We start from the raw sequence: 19,272 nt of genomic DNA on the forward strand, positions 1-19,272 counted from the left end.
ACACACTCCCTCTGCTTATAACATTTTTATTGAAATGTTACTCTTTCATTTGTTTTCCCAAGTTTTATGGCTATAATGATCTTGCACTTTTTCTTCTCCTCAGTTCACAGGCCTTTAGGGACTGTCTCTAGAACCTGCTTTACTTATTTATTTTTTCACTGTCAGTTACATTTTTAGTATATCACTATTATGGATCATCATAATTTTTTTCTACTTCTTAATATTTTTGACACTAAAGCAAAAAGATTCTGCTTAGCTTGAAGCTAAGCTTCCCTCTCCTATATTATGAATGACATCCTAAATAATTTTCAGACATTTTATTTGGCCTATATATTTTTTTCTGCTTTTATTATCTGCTACCTGTTCTTTTTTCTTCTCTTTGGTCCTCCCCTCTTTTAACTTTTATTTCTTTTCCATTTCTAAATATACTCATGCTTTTCTCAAAGCCACTTCTATGTGTAATTGCCTCTAAAACTTTAGCTCATTTGAAATAGTCCTGTATCACATTAAAGAGTGAAATCAAGATAAACTCTATATCCCATCAAGAAATACAAAAAATAGCAGATTGTTCTTGTATTTACATTAATTACTTAAACTGCAGTCTTCACAAAGCTAAGATGAACGTAAATCAATAGTAGTTAAAAATTGATACCAGTTTTTGTATAGAAATGATGTCTGAATTTATTCTCTGACGGATAAGATTATGTTTTGTGTATGTGTGTGTTTGTAGATAGGTAGGTAAAGCTCATTTAAGGCTTAGAAAGTCAGAAGTATTGATTAATGGCTATGGATAAAAGGTATAATTTGGCTTTGGCAAGTATACACAAAATTAACCAATAAAGACTTTAGGCTCCCAGTTTTTTTATTTATGATGTTTACTTCTTTAATTAAAATGCATATTCCCTCAGCAAGGACATAATTCATCTTGAATTCCATAAGGTATTTCATTCATTTTTAGTACCAATAAAAATACCAACAGTAACAAAGTAATTTAAACTTGACAGAATTCTTGTTCAGTCTCTGAAGTGAATTTTCACAATGTTTGGTATGTTTTCAGTAGTTAGGATGAAAACTTTTGAAGAGACAGTTTTGGAAATTGAAATGTTCGTGCGTTGACTATGTTGAATCAGTCACCTGATTAATTTTTATACCACCAACTGCCTGTTAAAATGTACTTTTGAAAGATTACAGATATCTTAATGAATTTAGATTATTTAATTTCAACAACATTTTGTCCCATTTACTGTATTCTTATTTGAATTCTAGGTTTTAAGTGATATTAGAAAATCATTTTATGGCATTTGGGAACTATGGTAGCTTTCTGTGTTTCTTTTGCTTGGAAATTTGGAGAGAGAAATCGGTCATTTGTTATTTCTTCATTACTTTCCCATTTATGAAACAAGACTATCAAAAGGAAAATCTTACAAAATGTAAATGTTGAATTGTAATTTGTATAAGTACACCAGTTAAATGATAAAACTTTATTTTGTAGATTAGTTGGAATTTGTTGCATAAAATAGTACATATGCATATGAGCCAATACATGAATAGGCTACTATTTCTTTTCAGGTACTGCATGCCATATTTATATATAGTCCTATATTTGCATAAAGTAAGTTTCACTGTTTTAGAATAAACTTATAAAATATAATAGAATATGCTCTGGAGTTCAATCTTCTAGATCTGACATAGGATAATTTTGATGTTATAATTACTTAACTTGTAATTATGATTAAAATGTTGCTTTGACTTTACATGTAATCTGTGCATAACATACTAATACAATTCAGCTATCAGCAGTGTCACATGTGTTAACACTCTGTGTCTTTGGTAACCTGACCGTCACCTCCAAGACATGTAACTAACCCTGGCACGGGGCAAATACTAGCTCACCCAGGCACCGTGCTGCCTGCTCACGTTAGGGCACTATTTTGTTTCCATAGCAACAAATAACACAGAAACAGTTTGGGAGTGGTTCCTAGTGTCATTCAGGAGAGTTCCTAAATAAGTTCTCTTGTCCTCACAGTATATTGTCATCTTGGTAATTTGAGGACTTTTAATCACTTTCATTTAAAATTTCAAATTAAGACTATATCTGAGAACAGGTGCTAAGGTTCTAGACCTAGAGTCATACTGTGTGTTCAGAGACAAGAAGTCATTTTGTAAGTTTGTCGCTGTTGCTGAGGAAACTCAATCCTCCTTAAACTGGAGAACACCCACAATAATGATTTCCCCTGGCTTAGCTTTTTCTTGATTTCTACAGTGTTAGGTTTGTAATAAATTTTCTTACAAATTTATTTCACCCGGGTCATTGCCTTAGCATACACTTCAACACTGAGATACATTGTTTCCATTATTCTTAAGTAATATGATAAACAAGCCAAAATACAAAACTTTTAACAATCTATCAGAGACATATTCTAGTGTTTGGTTTCCCAGAATTCCAATTTTTACATGACTCTTTCAGAGTTGCTTTAATTCATTCTGTAGTAATCTTTCATTGCCATCACTAACCTTCCATACCTTAGGTTGGTAGCCTTTTATTTGGGCATATCATTGTTTTTCATTTATAACCATTGACTGCATCATGTTCACCAGATACCAGTGTAGCTCTTTTCATATAAAATTCCGTCATATTAAAGTATTAAATCTGTTGTCACATTTTTCTTTTAAGCATTCTGTGCTATGTTCTGTTCAGTGTCAGTGTCTTTAGTTCTGATTTTTCAATTTTGTCCCTCTCCTTTTCCTTGACTTGTTAGTCTGATCCAACCTCTTCTACCTCATCTGATGATTATCAATATGTTATGGAAGCTAAACTACAAGAAATGATCTCCATACGTAGGAAGGTAGTCCTACTGGACTTTACTTTCTATTGCTAAATAGAATCCATCTAAGTTTTTCTTTTCATTTATAAAAATTATGTTACTTTTATTTATTGATAATCAACCATCTGTGCAGTTCAGTGCTTCAGGAGCTTAAGATTGGACAATGGCAGGTTTGTGTTCAAACCATGCACAGTCTGCATGTTACATTTGGCTGATTTCATTGCTCATAAATAAGTCCAATGTTTTGCTGATGCTTGGATGTAACAGGCCTTTGTAGCTGACACATTTCAAGCAATGCTGTTCAGCTGCCTGTTTAAAGAAAGTTTATTTTTTGAAAATTACATTTGCGGTTGGTAGTAGCTTGCTTTACATTTTATTTCAGTTTATTTAGAGGAAAAGTGTTAACCAAATCTTACATGTCAGGTACATTTTTCATATTTCTCAACAGGCCGAAGAGAGACATGGAAACATTGAAGAACGTATGAGACATCTAGAAGGTCAACTTGAAGAGAAAAATCAAGAACTTCAAAGAGTATGTATATTAAGTACCATTCCCCTCGATCATCAGTTTATGGGCATGTAAGAAATGACTGTATTTCTTGATTATGGGTTCTATTTACAATCTTATGAATATGCTTTCTGCATCTAAAAGGAAAAAAGTTTCTGCCAATTTAATCACACCAGACATAAAATGAAATCAGTTTTAAAGCCAGAAAAATATAAAATACTTGTGTAAATGACTTTTATGTCAAGTTTATTTATTTTGTCTTGAATGTAAGGCTAGGCAAAGAGAGAAAATGAATGAGGAGCACAACAAAAGATTGTCTGATACTGTGGACAGACTTCTGACTGAATCCAATGAGCGCTTACAGCTACATTTAAAGGAGAGAATGGCTGCTCTAGAAGAGAAGGTAAAATGACAGGAGAGTAGACTCGCATGAATATTTAGCAGTGTGCTCATGATCATGGTTGTTTTATACCCTGCTGCATTTACTGCCCTGATCAGACCATCCATGTATTTTCCTTAGGTGTATGTGGTTTATTCTTAGAAGTGAACAAGTAGTTCTGTAAACATGTGTAAGATAAATTTTTTAAATGAATAACAAATGCTTATTAGCATAATCATATAGATAAATGCATTAAAATGTGTTTTGTGATGAAAATATTTTAGTTATCCTTCACCTGGTGTGCAAAAAAGAGTGATAAGATAAAAATCAATATTTTGGGGTATGTGGGAAGTCTCCTTGCATTGAACTATTCAAATGTTTCAAGTAACTAAATCTACAACTACTCTAAAAGCCAAAATGTGAGTAAATTTATATTACCAGTAGAACTAGCGTTAATCCCAGTACAGAGTTTAGGAATGCAATCATTTCAGCGGCATTGTTTCAAAAAAAAAAAAGTGCTTCTTTACAGTGTGCAATATCATTCACAATTTTATATGTCTCATTGATAGTTGGCAGCCACCAGACCAGCACGAGTTATGTGAGCTGGTTGCCAATTCCAGAGTATAAACAAAGGTAGGGGCTAAAACCCAGGTAGACAAATCATTTTGGAAATTTAGATTGAATACCCATCATTACTTAAGCTAGACATTTTCCCCTGATCCATACAACATAGGAAAAATGTTTGCATGAAATTGTTAAAGTAGGCTGATTAATTTACCCATTACAAAGTGATAAGGCGGGCCTTCTTCCCATTCAATTCCAAACGCATGACCATTTTGCCGATTGCTACACACTTAGTTTAATTTTACTAAAATTAAATTAGAAAAGAATACATTATTTTAAGTCATGCTTTGTAGTAAATATAAAAAAGTATAAAGCTTTTACAACAGTAATATGTTCATGACAAAATTTAAAAAAATATACCTATGATACAACTTATTTTCATATGTCATGAGATGTAAGAGTTTTGTAAATAGTTAAAATTTCATTTTTATTTCTCTCATAATTTAGCCATTATTAGAAATTAATTATTCTGTATTTGAAATCAAAGTCCAGAAATTAAACTTTTCAAAAATATGATCTGATCTTTTATTTTTTTCTTCAGGTAATAAAAATGAGTTCATCTGAATTCTTTATCTATAACACCTTTGGCTAATATTTCACTGTTACTCACTTCTTCTCATTTTAAGAGTAACCTTATTATTTCAAATTTTAAAAGACTGAGAAGAGGAAAACATAAATAACTTAAAAGATAATGTTTATTCCCTTCGTCAATCCAAGTGTTATAAAATAACATTTCCCATTTAAATTATGTATTTTTCTAAATGTTAAGGTATCATGTTTAAAGATTCTATTTAAATTTGGTTTCCACGGAAACCAAGAAATAGATACACCAAGGAAGGAATCAAAGAAGATTCTTGAGCAATAAAAAAATTAATCTACATATTTAATTATTTTCTGTTTTGTTAATTAATTCTTTATTTTTTTATTTTCTTTAGAATGTTTTAATTCAAGAATCAGAAGCTTTCAGAAAGAATCTGGAAGAATCTTTACATGATAAGGTATAATGGAAACTTACATTTTATCCATTTTTCTATTTTACACCGATGAATGTTTTGCTATGAAATAAATTTGATAAGAAATAAGTTTAGGATGTTATCTTTTTAAAAATTTTAACTTTTATATTATACATACAGAAAAGTATGCATATATAGAAAGAGCTTGATGAATTTTTACATACAAAACACACTAAAAATCGACACTATGGTAGCTCCCTCTTGTTAACATACAATTACTACTTTTATCCTAAATGATAATCACTGTCTTGACTTCTAACAGAAAAAAAAATGCTTTTGACTTTTTGTGCTTTATACAAATGGAATAAAAATGTATGCACTAATTTGTGTTTAGTTTGAGGTTATCATTTTGGTAGAGATGCATTAAATATCTATTATGCGTAATAAATTATGCTGTGTATTTGCAAACATGATCCTAACTCCAAAGTAGCTGAAAAATGTAATTGAGGAGAGAGAACACACCTTTGACAAAACAGCGAGTTGCAGACGCCAAGTGTCAAATGAGTGAAATAGTAAAAGCTACAGGGGGCAGAGATCACCATACGTTGCAGCTATAAAGAAGGCTTCAGGAAGGTGTGAGTTGACAAAATTTTAAGGAATGGTAGGACTATGTTGCAAGCTTTCAAATACAGTGCAGGTGGCATGATTGCAGGTGCTTCGTGTGGGGAGGGGGTGAGGTAGGGAGTCTGATATCTTAAATAATAATGGGCATAACAATTTTGGCTAAAATCAGTTATTCCTATTGTAGGATATATGGTAGAAGAGGAAGGTAAGGACTAAATTATGAAATGTTAAAAGCTGTAATTGCTAATATGTCTTTTCCTCCTTCATTAACCTGTAAATTCCTGTGAGCAATTTTGTCGGATTTCATTTTGTTTGGCATAAGCATATAACATAACATAAAATCACTAATTTAAGAAGTGACCTATACATGTGTGTTGAACAAAAGAAAAAGGAGAGAGAGTGGGAGCAAAGGAGGGAAGGGAGGGAGGGACAGAGGGAAGATCTGGCAATAGTATGGCATAGGGAAAGTACTGGAAAAGATGAGAGAATAAAAATTAAAAAAAAAAAAGCAATTGTACATTTAGCCCCACTGAATGTTAACTATTATGATGTTAATTTAAAGCTGGTTGGTCCCACAGTCAGGGTATATAAGATCTCCTGCAAGAGAGGTCTGCTATAGCAATACAATATGGTGCCCAGAAGACAGCATCTAATTCTTTCTGAAGTTGTTGAGAAAGTCTACACAGGGGAGTTGCCATTTCATCAGGTTCTTGAAGGCATATAAGATCTTATCAAATAGAGAGGGGTAGGGCAGAAGACAGAGCCTATGTGATAGCACAAAGAAAACAAAGATGGTTGATTTGCTGAATCACCAGAAGTTTGCTGTGACTGGTATGTGTTTAAAGAACTAGGTTGTGACCAGATTGTGGATTCTGGACTCGATGCTGTTATGTAATGTTATGTTATCCAAAGCTCTGTGTGCTCCTGGCAAGATCCCCAGAACCCACTCCCCCACCACCTACCCAAGCCTTGTAGCTTCAACAATCTGCCTAAGCAACCAGCAGAACTAAACATTCCATGCTTTGCACCCTTGTTCATGCTAGTAACTAGAGGAGGCAAATACCAGGTCATACCTCATTTCTGAATATCATCCCATACAGCTGAACATATTTCCCAACCTAACTACATCTCCTATAACTTCTCAGATTTTGACTCAATAATCTATAACTGACTGTCCATCATTGGCAAAATCTCCTGTATATTCAACCTCTTCTTATTGTTTCTCTTCATCATGTTGATCTCTAAAATATGAAATTCTTAGGACTGGTTTTTGAATTTCTTCTCCATATTCAGTCCCTGAGTTCAGTCTCATCTGATCTCATGGATTTAAATACCATCTATAAACTGAGCATTTCCAAATTTAGATCACCTACTGGGTCCTCTCTGCTGAGAGAGCTCATGTGTTCAAGAGCCAACTCAGTATCTTTATTTGGACACTTTGGCACCTCAAACATTACAAGGCAATCCCTCCACCCCAAACGCCAGCACCACCAGTCTAAACTACCACCAGCAGCCATCTTCTCATCTTCTCAGTAAATCACAACTCTTTCTTTTACTCAGGTTAACCTTGGAGTCATTCTTGACCCCTTTCTTAATCTCCCACCCCACATTCAGTCCAATAGCAAATTTGTTAGTTCTGTCATCAAGGTATAACCAAAATCCAGCCATTCTCTCTAACACCATTATTATCCAGGCCACAATTCTCTTGCCTAGATTTTTGGAAGAACAGTAATAATTTTATTTCTTCCCTCCCTCCCAGTCTTATTCAATGGTCCATTTCACTGCTCTTAGAATGATCATGTCACCTCTCTACTCAAAAATTCTCTAGTCATTTGGTGTCCACTCAGAGTAAAAACCAAAGACTTCAAAATGGTTGACAAGGCTTTCAGGACTACCCTTCCCAAGCCCTACAACCACACTTTTCTCAATCTATTCCCTATCTGTCTTTCTCTTTAACCTGTCCAGTTCTGCCACAGTGACCTCCTTGCCTACTCCTTCAACAAATATACTCCCCTCCCAATAAGGGACATTTGCAGTTGCTATGCCTTTTCCTGAGACATTCCCATTTTTTTAAACTCCCTTCCTTTAGGTCTTTGCTCAAATAACACTTTATTTGAGAGCCCTTCCATGACCCTTTTATTTTCTTTTTCCTACCAACATCCTATAGACTCTGTTTATTATCTTTTTTACTAGATTATAAATTATGTGAGGGCAGGGAATTTTTTATTTTGCTACTTTATCATAGTGTGTAGCACAACAGAGATGCTCTATGCATATTTGTGGAAATAACAAACAAAAGAATTAATAAATGCAATAAGAAACCATTGAATATTTTAGGCAAATAATTTATTTGATCATATGTGTTTTTTAAAATGATACAACTAGGGGCACCTAGGTGGCGCAGTCAGTTAAGCGTCTGACTCTTGGTTTTAGCTCAGGTCATGACCTCAGGGTCCTGAGATCAGGCCCCACATTGGCTCCACACTTAGCTCGCAGTCTGCTTGAGATTCTCTCTCCCTCTCCTCCTCGTGCTCATGCTCACTCTCTCTCTCTCTAAAATAAATAATTTTTTAATTAAAAAAATAAAATGATACAACTAGCAGAAGACTGTGTAGAGAAGAGATTGAAGACAGCACCACTTCTGTGGAAGCTGGTGAAATAATGCAGGAAAAAAGTAAAAAATGTATTAAGTAGAATGATGGTACTAAGAATAAAAAGGGCAAATGAGAGAAATACTGGGAAAGCCACACTGACAAAAATGTATAGTGAGAAGTGAAGTATGATTCAAGTAAAATGTCAAGCATTGGCTGGTGGGACAGGAAATAAAACAGCAATAGAAAATCCAGAAAGATACATTTAAACTTTTATAACATTATAAAAGTTATAATCATGAAAACAAAATTAAATGCTTACATAAGCATTTAATTAAGGACTATAAGACAACCCTTATCTTAAAAAATCTACAAACTGAAAGTGTAATACCAATCTGAGAAAATTTTCAGATGCACAAATAATTCTACGAATATCAAACTGATAATTTTAACTTATAATAGGTAATGATTTTTTTCCTCATCTTTTTAATCCATTCTTCTTTTTCTTCATCCATGTGTACTACAACGCTTATAGAATAATCAAAGTCCTTCACTTACTGCATAAATAAGACCTTTTCTTTATTTTTTAACTGGCTATGATTATGACTCTGCATTTTGAAGTGATGTATACATAGCTAGTCATAATCTTAGGATTCCCATATGTTTGCAAAAATTTAGGATTAATGAATGCCAGACAATATAGATAATTTTTTATTGATTTCTGCTATTCACATTTCATTACAAGGGAAAAATTAGGCATATTTTACTGTCAAGATTATTATCTTTAATAAAACTATATCCATCAGTTTTGCATTTTTAAAAAGCCATTAAGCTTGGTAGCTTGGTTTATCATAATTGAATGTTGGTATTATTGGCATTTACATATCTTCTGAGTAAAACTTCTTTGATTTTTAGGAAAGATTAGCAGAAGAAATTGAAAAGCTGAGATCTGAACTTGACCAATTGAAAATGAGAACTGGCTCTTTAATTGAACCCACAATATCAAGGTAACAGTAAATTAAAATCTTATCTATAGCTCACCAAAAATCAATATGAATTTTTTATGATTTCATATTGCCTCAAATAAAATAAATAAGTACCTCTTATTGCTCAGCAAGCATTGCCCTATGTTCACTCCTGACTGATTTACTGTTTCTATATTCAAAAATCATTCTCTAATTTAGTAATCTATTCTGCAAATATGCAATAAAAATTTAAATTATTACCTTTTGTATTCTCCATTTAATTACATAGCTATAAATACATAAAAAGAGTCTTAAATGAAGAAATGGAACTGTATATAAGGAGATTACATCTCATTCTAGGAAGCAGCAACACCTCTTTCCTCTACATGCAGAAATGTTTTCAGTGCTTAATGTTACTGAAGAAATATCATTAATTATGGTCCCTTAACACCTACCTCTTTTTTTAAATTAATTGCAGATTCAGAGTGAAGGAGAAATTATACATGTTTTAAAAACAAATACGTTTAGCCATACTCATCTACATTGACTCAATACCTCATCTTGAAAGAAAGAAGCAATGACATGATTATTTACTCTCTAGATAGATAGCTCAATCTTGATAATTCACATATAATTTTCTTTTGTGCTAGGGCCTTTTATTTAAGGTTAATAAGAAACCCTACAAAGATTTACTTATTTGATCATTTATTTGACAGCACAATTATATCAACTATCTGAAACTTTTGAATAACACAGACTTTTAGAAGTTCATTTTTCTTGCTCTTATACTTATCCTAAGAATGTTAGCTCCACAGAGGCTGGAATTTTTGTTTGTTTTGGTTACTATAATCTCAGCACCTAAAACAAACAAATAAACAAACAAACATTGGTATATTATACTCATAATAGATATCACCGAATGAATGAATATCTAATAAAGCATTTTTCAGATACTCAGAGGAAAAATCCAAGTTAAAAAAATTCAAAAGGTGCTTATATCCTCTTTAATGTAAGTATTAATAAGAGTAATAATGTAAAGTATTAACAAAAATAAGATTCAGCATTTTGAGTATTTCTACCTTCAGTTTAATATAAGAAACACAGTTCTGCAGGCACAAAAACACCCAAAGAACTTTTAAAAGTGTAGGTCTTTAATTTAGAAAATCTTGTTTATTTGTCTAAATGCTTTGTTATGATTTGTGTATCTGAACTGAAGCTATTTTTTTAATTCAGTGGTATATATTCACAAGGTGGTGATGATGACAATGATGGTGTTGATGAAGGGCAAGAGCTGATAAAAAATATCAACAGAGTAAATACATAGAATGAGCATCATCCAGTCAACACATTTAATATTTTTAATAGAGCCAAATGGCCATTTTGTTAGCTTTTTGACCTTTGGTCTCAGAAGTACAGAGTTGTATTTAAAAAAGGGGGTTCCTGGGGCATGAGGAGAGAGACAAACAAAAAAACAGACTTTTAACTATAGAGAACAAACTGTTGGTTACCAGAGGGAAAGGCGGTAGGGGGGTGGGTGAAACAGGTGAAGGGGATTGAGAGTACACTTATTGTGATGAGCACTGAGTAATATATAGAATTGTTGAATCACTAGATTGTACATCTGAAACTAATATGACACTGTACACTAATTATACTGGAATTAAATATATACATATATATCACTGGGGAGAAAAACAGAGTTGTAGAAGTATTGTCTAAAATTTCATCACTGCAGTGAGTCATCATGGACAGCCTAATAATGGGACACTTATCCACAATGAGGGATCATCATGGAAGCTTGGGAAGTACATAGAGAACAATTCTTCTTTGATACAACAGCTTATAGTAGAAACAAAGGTAGACCAAGAATAAGAAGACTGACATCCCTAGGTCTAAGACAAACAATTACTAGCTGTTTGATTTTGAAAAGCCTATTTTCCTTAATAAGTTCAAATTTCATATGTATTTTACATGAATTGTATATAAAATAATATTTTTATGACTATCTCACAAGCTTACTTTGCAACAAGTGATCAAAGGGGGGGTTGTAAACTAAATCATAAGTGTAAAGTATTATAAGAATTATTGATAGATAAACTGATGGGATGGAATTATAATGTGGTATAAGATAACAATATTTATTGAACAGCAATTATAAACTGATGGGGTGAAATTATAATATGTTATCACAATATTTATTGAGTGGCAATTGTTTATCAAACATCCATGCTTCTGAGTGCACAATTTAAAAAGAAATAAGAAAACAGAAGATGCATGAGAATTTCATTGATCATAAGGCAGAGAGGTAGGAAGAGATGAGCTAAAGTTGGTGAATATCAGTAACTAATATCCTCTACTAGTATCTCATCTGAGAATAATAAATGGCTGGAGAAGGTCTGATTTGTCTCAATTCTGAAGAAAGGTAGGATCTGGGTCATTGGAAAGGACAGTCGAAGACAATTCAGGAATCATAGAGATGGGTAAAAATGTTCTTTAAGAAAATTCAGACTTGATTTATCTATGGAAGTCCTTTGGTGAGATTCTATGCAAGAGATTCAGGTGGGGAAACTGCACGGGTTCATGTCTAAAGGAACCAGTGACTATATTGTAACTTAGACCTCCAAGTGACTCAAAATATTGTACACCAAAAATTATTTAAAAGTTGAAATGTATGGAAATATTGACTCTGATTTCTGTTAGTAAAGTAGCTCATGGAGTTGAATAAAAGGAGAGAGGTGAGCAGTAACTGCTTTAGATGAAGTATAAGCAATGGGCTCTTCTAAAGTTGATGTTGGTTCAGGCCTTTTGTTCTTTCAAGATCAGTTATGCACTTTCTACTTGCAAGAAACTGCATTGGAGATATAGTGGTAATGGTGATGAAGAATACATGTTTCAAATGGGAAATACAGGGATACTGTGAGGACAATTGAAATAGAGGGAATACAAGGGGCTACAATAATATAAGACAATGGGAATTTTAATCTGAGACTTTAAAAATGTTAACCGCATAAAGGTGTGATGACTATTTCCAGCAGAAATAGTATGTTCAAAGGACAGTATGTTCAAAGGCTCAGGATTAGAGGAAAGTGTGAGTCGTTCGAGAAATTGAAAGGAAGTCTGTATGCCTGGAGAGAGAAGAGGCAGATAGTAACTAAAAGTGAAGCTGGGATAAGAAGGAGCGTTCTAGATTGTCGAGGGCCTTGTAAGGCCATTGAAGAGTTTTAAGCAGTGAATCAATAGGAGCAGATCTGTGTTTTGGTTCACGTTTTTATAAATGACTTGGAGTTGAGAGAGAAAACAATACTCCTAGAATGATGAGTTATAATTTTAGAATCTCCACTCTGATGACCATAGAGATATTACCCAGGCAGTGACAGAAAAAATGTACTTAGAATGTTCTGAGGTAGACAGTTTAGACTGTATAATAATTAATTTCATTCATTCATTATCTTACCAGATATTTATCAAGTGTTTATTATATGCTAGGAATACCTCCTTAAGCATACAGTGGTGACTAAAATCTGACCTTTGTCTTCATGAAACACAGACCCTGTTATAGAAGTTGAGAGAGGTCCTATTTATGAGTATGACCTGGTTCATTAGTTTTTATATATGACTAATCCATAATAAAACCAGTTTGCTTGATTAAATTTCAAGTTCACCGCTATAAAAATGAACAGCTGTCCTCTTTGGGGGATGTTTTCTTAGTCCATTTGCTCTAAAGTTCTATTTGACAAAACAAGGATTTGCATCAGTTAGGTCAGTGTCTTCTACTGTTGCAAAAACCTAGAACTTACCTAACCTTTTCTAATCTTGCCTATCATTTGGAAATGTTTGGTTTTTCCCTTTTCTTTTTCCACAAAGAGAAATAATAGAAAGAGCATAGTAGATCATCAGGACCCCCAGTTCAAGAGGAAAATACAGCATTAAGCATATTTTGTCCTGATGATAGAGCATTTTATAGGGCAGCACGCTGTCACTGTTATTATGATTATAGCAATAAACTGAATTTGTTGTAAATCTCTATATAAATAATGTGTCTGGAGAAACCTTTATTACACTTTGATGACAGTGTACTTTATTATCATGTTTATTGAAAACCAGTGTGATAATATTTTTCTATTGGAATTTTCCAACTATTTCGTCTCTAAGCAGATTTCAGAATCAAATGTGCTTATCAAAAGATTTTTCTTTATCTTTTTGAAACAGTGTCTTAACAAAAGCTGAAAAATTATCTGGTGGTATATCCTATTTTGTTAAAAAAATAAAGGGATACAGCAATAAATAACATGTTGATATGTATACTAAATACTTCAACAAAAAAGAATTGCCAGAATTTAAGCCAATGGATCTTGGTTGTCCATCTTAACATGCTTAATTTTACTACCACAGTTGAAAATGATAATTAATGAACAAACAGATTTTTTCTATTCTAAACAGAAAATTCACTTCACTTTCAGGAATGAACCTGAGACTGGAATTTCTGACATAAGCCTCACAAGAGACCTCAAAGAATCATGATAATTCATCAGTTTTCTTCCTTGAATTTTTCTTTTTTCTTGAGGGTTTATGCTTTATTCTTTATTGACAATTAAGCAGGTGATAGTGATTTGCTGGGAAGTTTAACTTCTGCGATTGGTCGTCTTTCGTATTTTTCCTTTTTCCAGAACTCATCTAGACACCTCAGCTGAGTTGCGGTATTCTGTTGGATCCCTAGTGGACAGCCAGTCTGATTACAGAACAACTAAAGTAATAAGAAGACCCAGGAGAGGCCGCATGGGTGTGCGAAGAGATGAGGCAAAGGTTAATTTTTTTTTATTTCAAGTCTTTGACGATTCTAAGTAAATATCTTACTCCATCTTGAATAGAATTTTAATACTGAGAGAATTCCAACTGCTAGCATTTTTAGTTTCAAGCATGACATATGACATATTTTTGAAACTATAACTAATGCAAAACCACTGCTATGTACCAGAAGTTGAACTAAGCATTCCCCATGTGTGTATCCACATAACCTTTTGAATTTGATTCTATTTTTATGCTAACTTCAGACATAAAAAGATTGGAGCTCAGAAGTTTTAAGTGTTCAACATTATACAGCCAGCAAAGTGTGATAGAGTCAAAACTTGTACCTTTATTTGTGTGGTTTCAAATTCCATGCTTTTTTATCCCTTATGCTGTATTGCCAAACAAATGGACTCTTGGTTTGCTTGGGCACTTATGCAATGGTATTCATATTGTTAATTAAGATTAATTAAATATTTTAATTATAATTGCTATTTTAATAAAACTTTGAGGAAAATGTACATAGACTATTGAAAGTGTTTATAGAGAACTCTTCATGATAAACTGCAGTGCCAATCTTCATTCATTCGCTACATATAAACTATGTATATTGTAAGTGGGGAGTGGCATTTTATAGAAAAGTCCTATAGTTCCTTTGTGCCCTAAGTATAAGCTGTTCTCTGCAACCACTTTCATGTGTTGAATACTATCTAACCTTATTGTCCTTACTTGTATACAGGTCCTTCATACCCTATGGTTTTTAATTGGTACCTGTATCATGTATAAATTAATCCTTCATAGTAGGCATTCAGTATCTGTTAAATGAATGAATAAGAAGTGAACAAATGAAGAATAAATCAAGTCCATCTTAGTTCTTTTCTCATTTGTATATGACAAATAAATTAGTGCTACTTGGTACCAAAAAAATTTATAACACAAATGCTAATTCAGGTGCTCAAATCTTAAATAAATACTGTGGTATTTACATGTGGTCCCCCTCCCAGAAAATCATTTTACATCTTCACAAAAATGAAAACCAATTTTTTAAAATGCAGAAAACTCTAGGTCCTCTCTCTCTTACTTCCCTTCCTCTCCTATCCTCAGATAACAGCCTGAAAAACACCAGTAGATATATTATCTTTGGGGGCACCTGGCTGGCTTAGTCAGTAGAGCATGCAACTCTTGATCTCGGGGTCATGAGTTGGAGCCCCACATGGGGCATAGAGATTACTTACAAAAAAAGATTTTCATTCACATGAGGGATTTATTATATCAAATAAAAACCATAGTCATGTAAACTAGTGTGCCTTGGGCTTAAAAAATCAATGAAGCATTTAAGTGATCAGAGAAGTAGAGGTGAAATTAAATCACTTTTCAATATTATTTTAATTATACTTTGTTAGAATCTATGTAAATGAATGTTGGGGAGAGAATTATTATATAACTAGTATGATAATATTTGCAGTCTCAGTCTATAATAAGAAAGTGTAAGTAAGACTAATTAGTAAAAGAGATGGAAATGCTTCAGTACCAGTGAATAGAGATTGTTATATTTGGAAAGAAGGAAAAATGTTTCAAACATAGATGCTTCAAAGTGATTGTTAACTTGAATTGGGGTTGAACTAGAAATCATGCATAAGTTGATCATCAATATTCCTATTAAAATCCTATTAAAAACTTCTGCTTTTGCTAGGTAAACTATAAAGCATGTGTGCTTTTTGTTGATATTTTTCAGAATAGTGCTTTAATAATGAGCAATATGATACATATGGTAATGACTCATTTACCACACAGGTGAAGTCTCTTGGGGATCATGAGTGGACTAGAACTCAGCAAATTGGAGTGCTAAGCAGCCACCCTTTTGAAAGTGACACAGAAATGTCTGATATTGATGATGATGACAGAGAAACTATTTTTAGTTCAATGGATCTTCTCTCTCCAAGTGGTCATTCTGATGCCCAGACTCTAGCCATGATGCTTCAGGAACAATTGGATGCCATCAACAAAGAAATCAGGTGAGTTCAATTATCACTGATGGTTTTAAAGGATTAGAAGAACTTGATACTAAAAATGAGATAATTAAACCAGAAGCACAGGCATCATCTGGGAACCTTTGAATTTTAAAGCACTTTTTACATTTAAATTTACTATTTAAATGATATTTGTGGTAATAAGGTACATTCTTAAGGTACATTTAACACTGCCATAAAGGTACTAAATAGCATGCAATTAATATGCAGCCAGCTCCTCAAAACTATTTAGACATCAGAGTGAAATTAACTAGGACTGAATTATTTCATAGTAGATATGAAAAAACTGCACTATCACCACAGTGGATAATAGATGGTTTCCAAAGAGTAGATTACATTATAGAGTTGAAGTTGTACAAGTTATCAATTCAGACATTGAGAAATGTTGATAATTTCAATTTTTAACTTAATACTGTCTCAAATCCCAATAATGTTAGTAGTCTTTACTTACCATTAACTTGACTAACCCCAGTAAAGAACCTAACTGTGTCGGGTGGATTTACAGACTTTCAAACATCGGGAAACTACTCTTAACTTGTTTTTTCTCAATGGATGAACAGTTTTTTAATATTTCAAACAGTGGGTTTTTTTGTTTGTTTTTCTGGCTCTAGCTAAGTCTGTTTACCTCCTAATACAATTCACATCTATCCAGTTCTCTACTATCATCAGCCTTTTGCACATTGTAATAGGTTCTCATGTAGATGACAATAATTCTTTCTGGTTTCCTCACGGTGTATGGGTTCCCATCTAATCCAAAGTAACACTGCAACCAGAGAAGACTTTTTTAAAACCGAATGTGCTTAGGTAAAGTAACCCTTTTTCAAACCCTTCACTTGCTCTTAAGATAAAGAACAAAATACTCCATATTGTCTACAGTGCCCCACCTTCCTCCACATTCTCACCTACCTGATTCCATGTTCCATTATACGTGACTTCCAGTTCTTTGAATCTTCCTTGCTCTCTCCTTTGTGGTTGCTGTTCCTTTCTTCTAGAACATTCTCCTCATTCCACACCATTGTCCCATAACATTTCACCCTCTTTAACTCTTACCACCATCCCTTCCTCTGTCCTTCAGTTCATTTTACTGTCCTTCTTACCTTCATTAGATTGTAAATTATATAAGAACAAGAAATATATCTTGTTTTGCTCACTGTCTTTTATATCCAGATATTAGCACTTTTCTTGATAAATAGAAAGTGTTTCACAAATATTTGATTAGTATAAATAGAAAAAATAATATAGAACATAAATTCAAACTGAATGACATTTTTTGATGCTACAGAGCTAATGATTTAACAGAGTAGATTTGAAATCAAGTATGTATCTGTGATATTTGTTTTCATCGAAAATATATACACACATCCTCAGTAACAACCCATGTCCCTCTAGGACCTCAACTTTGTTACCTTAGGGTAGTAAAGCCCAGTTATAATCTTGGTCTAGACTAATTAAGTTGGTACCCTTTTATATGTTTCCTTGCTGACCCTAATAATGTATTTAATATAGTTGCTAATTTTTAAGAAATTAAGAACTACATATAATTCAGGTATATAGCAACATTCAAAAGAAATGGGCATCTTGGACAGCAGGAGAAGATGGTGGAGTAGGAGGACTCTAAGCTCATCTCATCCCATGGATACAACTACAACACTCACATAAGTGAATATAACCCAGAAAATGATCTGAAGACTGGAAGAACAAATTTCACAACTAAAGGTAGAGAATATATCTGTAAAAATTAGTCAAGGGATTCACAAAATAAAAGGATGTAAAATATGACATCATATACCTAAAATGTGGTGTGGAGAGGATTAAAGAATGGGTTCAAACTTAAAAATGAGTCAATGGAAAAATCAAAAAGAAATAAAAAATTACATGGAAACAAATCAAAATGAAAATGCAATGGTCCAAAATCTTTGGGATGCAGCAAAAGTGGTTCTAAGAGGAAAGTTTATAACAATGCAGGCTAGAAGCAAGAAAAATCTCAATCTAACTATATACCTAAAGGAGCTAGAAAAATAACAAACAAAATGCAAAACCAGCAGAAGGAAGGAAATAATAAAGGTTAGAGCAGAAATAAATGGTAGAGAAACTAAAAATAAATGAACAAACAAAAACTAAAGAAGAGATAAATGAAACCAGGAGTTGGTTCATTAAGATCAACAAAATTGATAAACATCTAGCTAGACTCATAAAATAAAATAAAGACCCATATAAACAAATCACAAATGAAAGAGAAGAAATAATAAGCAACACCAAAGGAATACAAACAATTGTAAGAGAATATTATGAAAAATTATATGCCAACAAATTGGACAAACTTGAAGAAATGGATAAATTCCCTGAAATGTATAACCTAAAACTGAAGCAGGAAGAAATAGAAAATTTGAACATTTGAAGAAGAGGTAATACCAATTCATTTCAAACTATTCCAAAAAATATAAGATAAAGGAAAACTTTCAGATCATTCTATGAGGCCAGTATCACCCTGATACCAAAACCAAATAAAGACATCACACACACAAAAAAGAGAACTATAGGCCAATATCTCTGATGAACATAGATGCAAAAATTCTCAACAAAATAGTAGCAAACCAAATCCAACAATACATTAAAAAAATCATTCACTACAGTCAAGTGGGATTTAGTCCCAGAATGCAAGGGTGGTTAAATATCCACAAATCCATCAATGTGATATATCACATCAATAAGAAAAAGGATAAAAACCATATGATCGTTTCAATAGGTGAAAAAAAAGCATTTGACAAAGTACAATATCCATTCATGATAAAAAACTCTCAACAAAGTAGATTTAGAGGGAAAATATCTCAACATAATAAAGACTTTACATGAAAAACCCACAACAAGTATCATACTCAGTGATGAAAAACAGAGCTTTTCCCTTAAGGTCAGGAAGAAGACAAGGATGTCCACTCTCACCACTGTTATTCAACATAGTACTGGAAGTCCTAGCCATAGCAATTAGAC

The 19,272-nt window shown here is 33.0% G+C and overlaps 1 protein-coding gene across 38 annotated transcripts in view; it reads left to right on the forward strand.

Annotated features, from left to right (window-relative positions):
• Positions 1 to 19,272, forward strand: part of PPFIA2 (PTPRF interacting protein alpha 2) — a 465,447-nt gene that overhangs the window by 361,767 nt on the left and 84,408 nt on the right. For 22 of the 38 annotated variants that reach the window (XM_027592669.2, XM_027592670.2, XM_027592668.2 and 19 more), the window contains 7 exons: positions 2,760 to 2,846; positions 3,274 to 3,357; positions 3,605 to 3,736; positions 5,272 to 5,334; positions 9,420 to 9,511; positions 14,137 to 14,272; positions 16,049 to 16,269. In XM_027592669.2, coding sequence (XP_027448470.1) covers positions 2,760 to 2,846; positions 3,274 to 3,357; positions 3,605 to 3,736; positions 5,272 to 5,334; positions 9,420 to 9,511; positions 14,137 to 14,272; positions 16,049 to 16,269 — 815 coding nt within the window. The remainder of the gene's footprint in view (positions 1 to 2,759; positions 2,847 to 3,273; positions 3,358 to 3,604; positions 3,737 to 5,271; positions 5,335 to 9,419; positions 9,512 to 14,136; positions 14,273 to 16,048; positions 16,270 to 19,272) is intronic. The other 16 variants (XM_027592683.2, XM_027592689.2, XM_027592691.2 and 13 more) reach the window with 2 other exon arrangements.

This window comes from Zalophus californianus, chromosome 9, assembly GCF_009762305.2.
Source record: "Zalophus californianus isolate mZalCal1 chromosome 9, mZalCal1.pri.v2, whole genome shotgun sequence".
Taxonomy (NCBI): Eukaryota; Metazoa; Chordata; class Mammalia; order Carnivora; family Otariidae; genus Zalophus; species Zalophus californianus.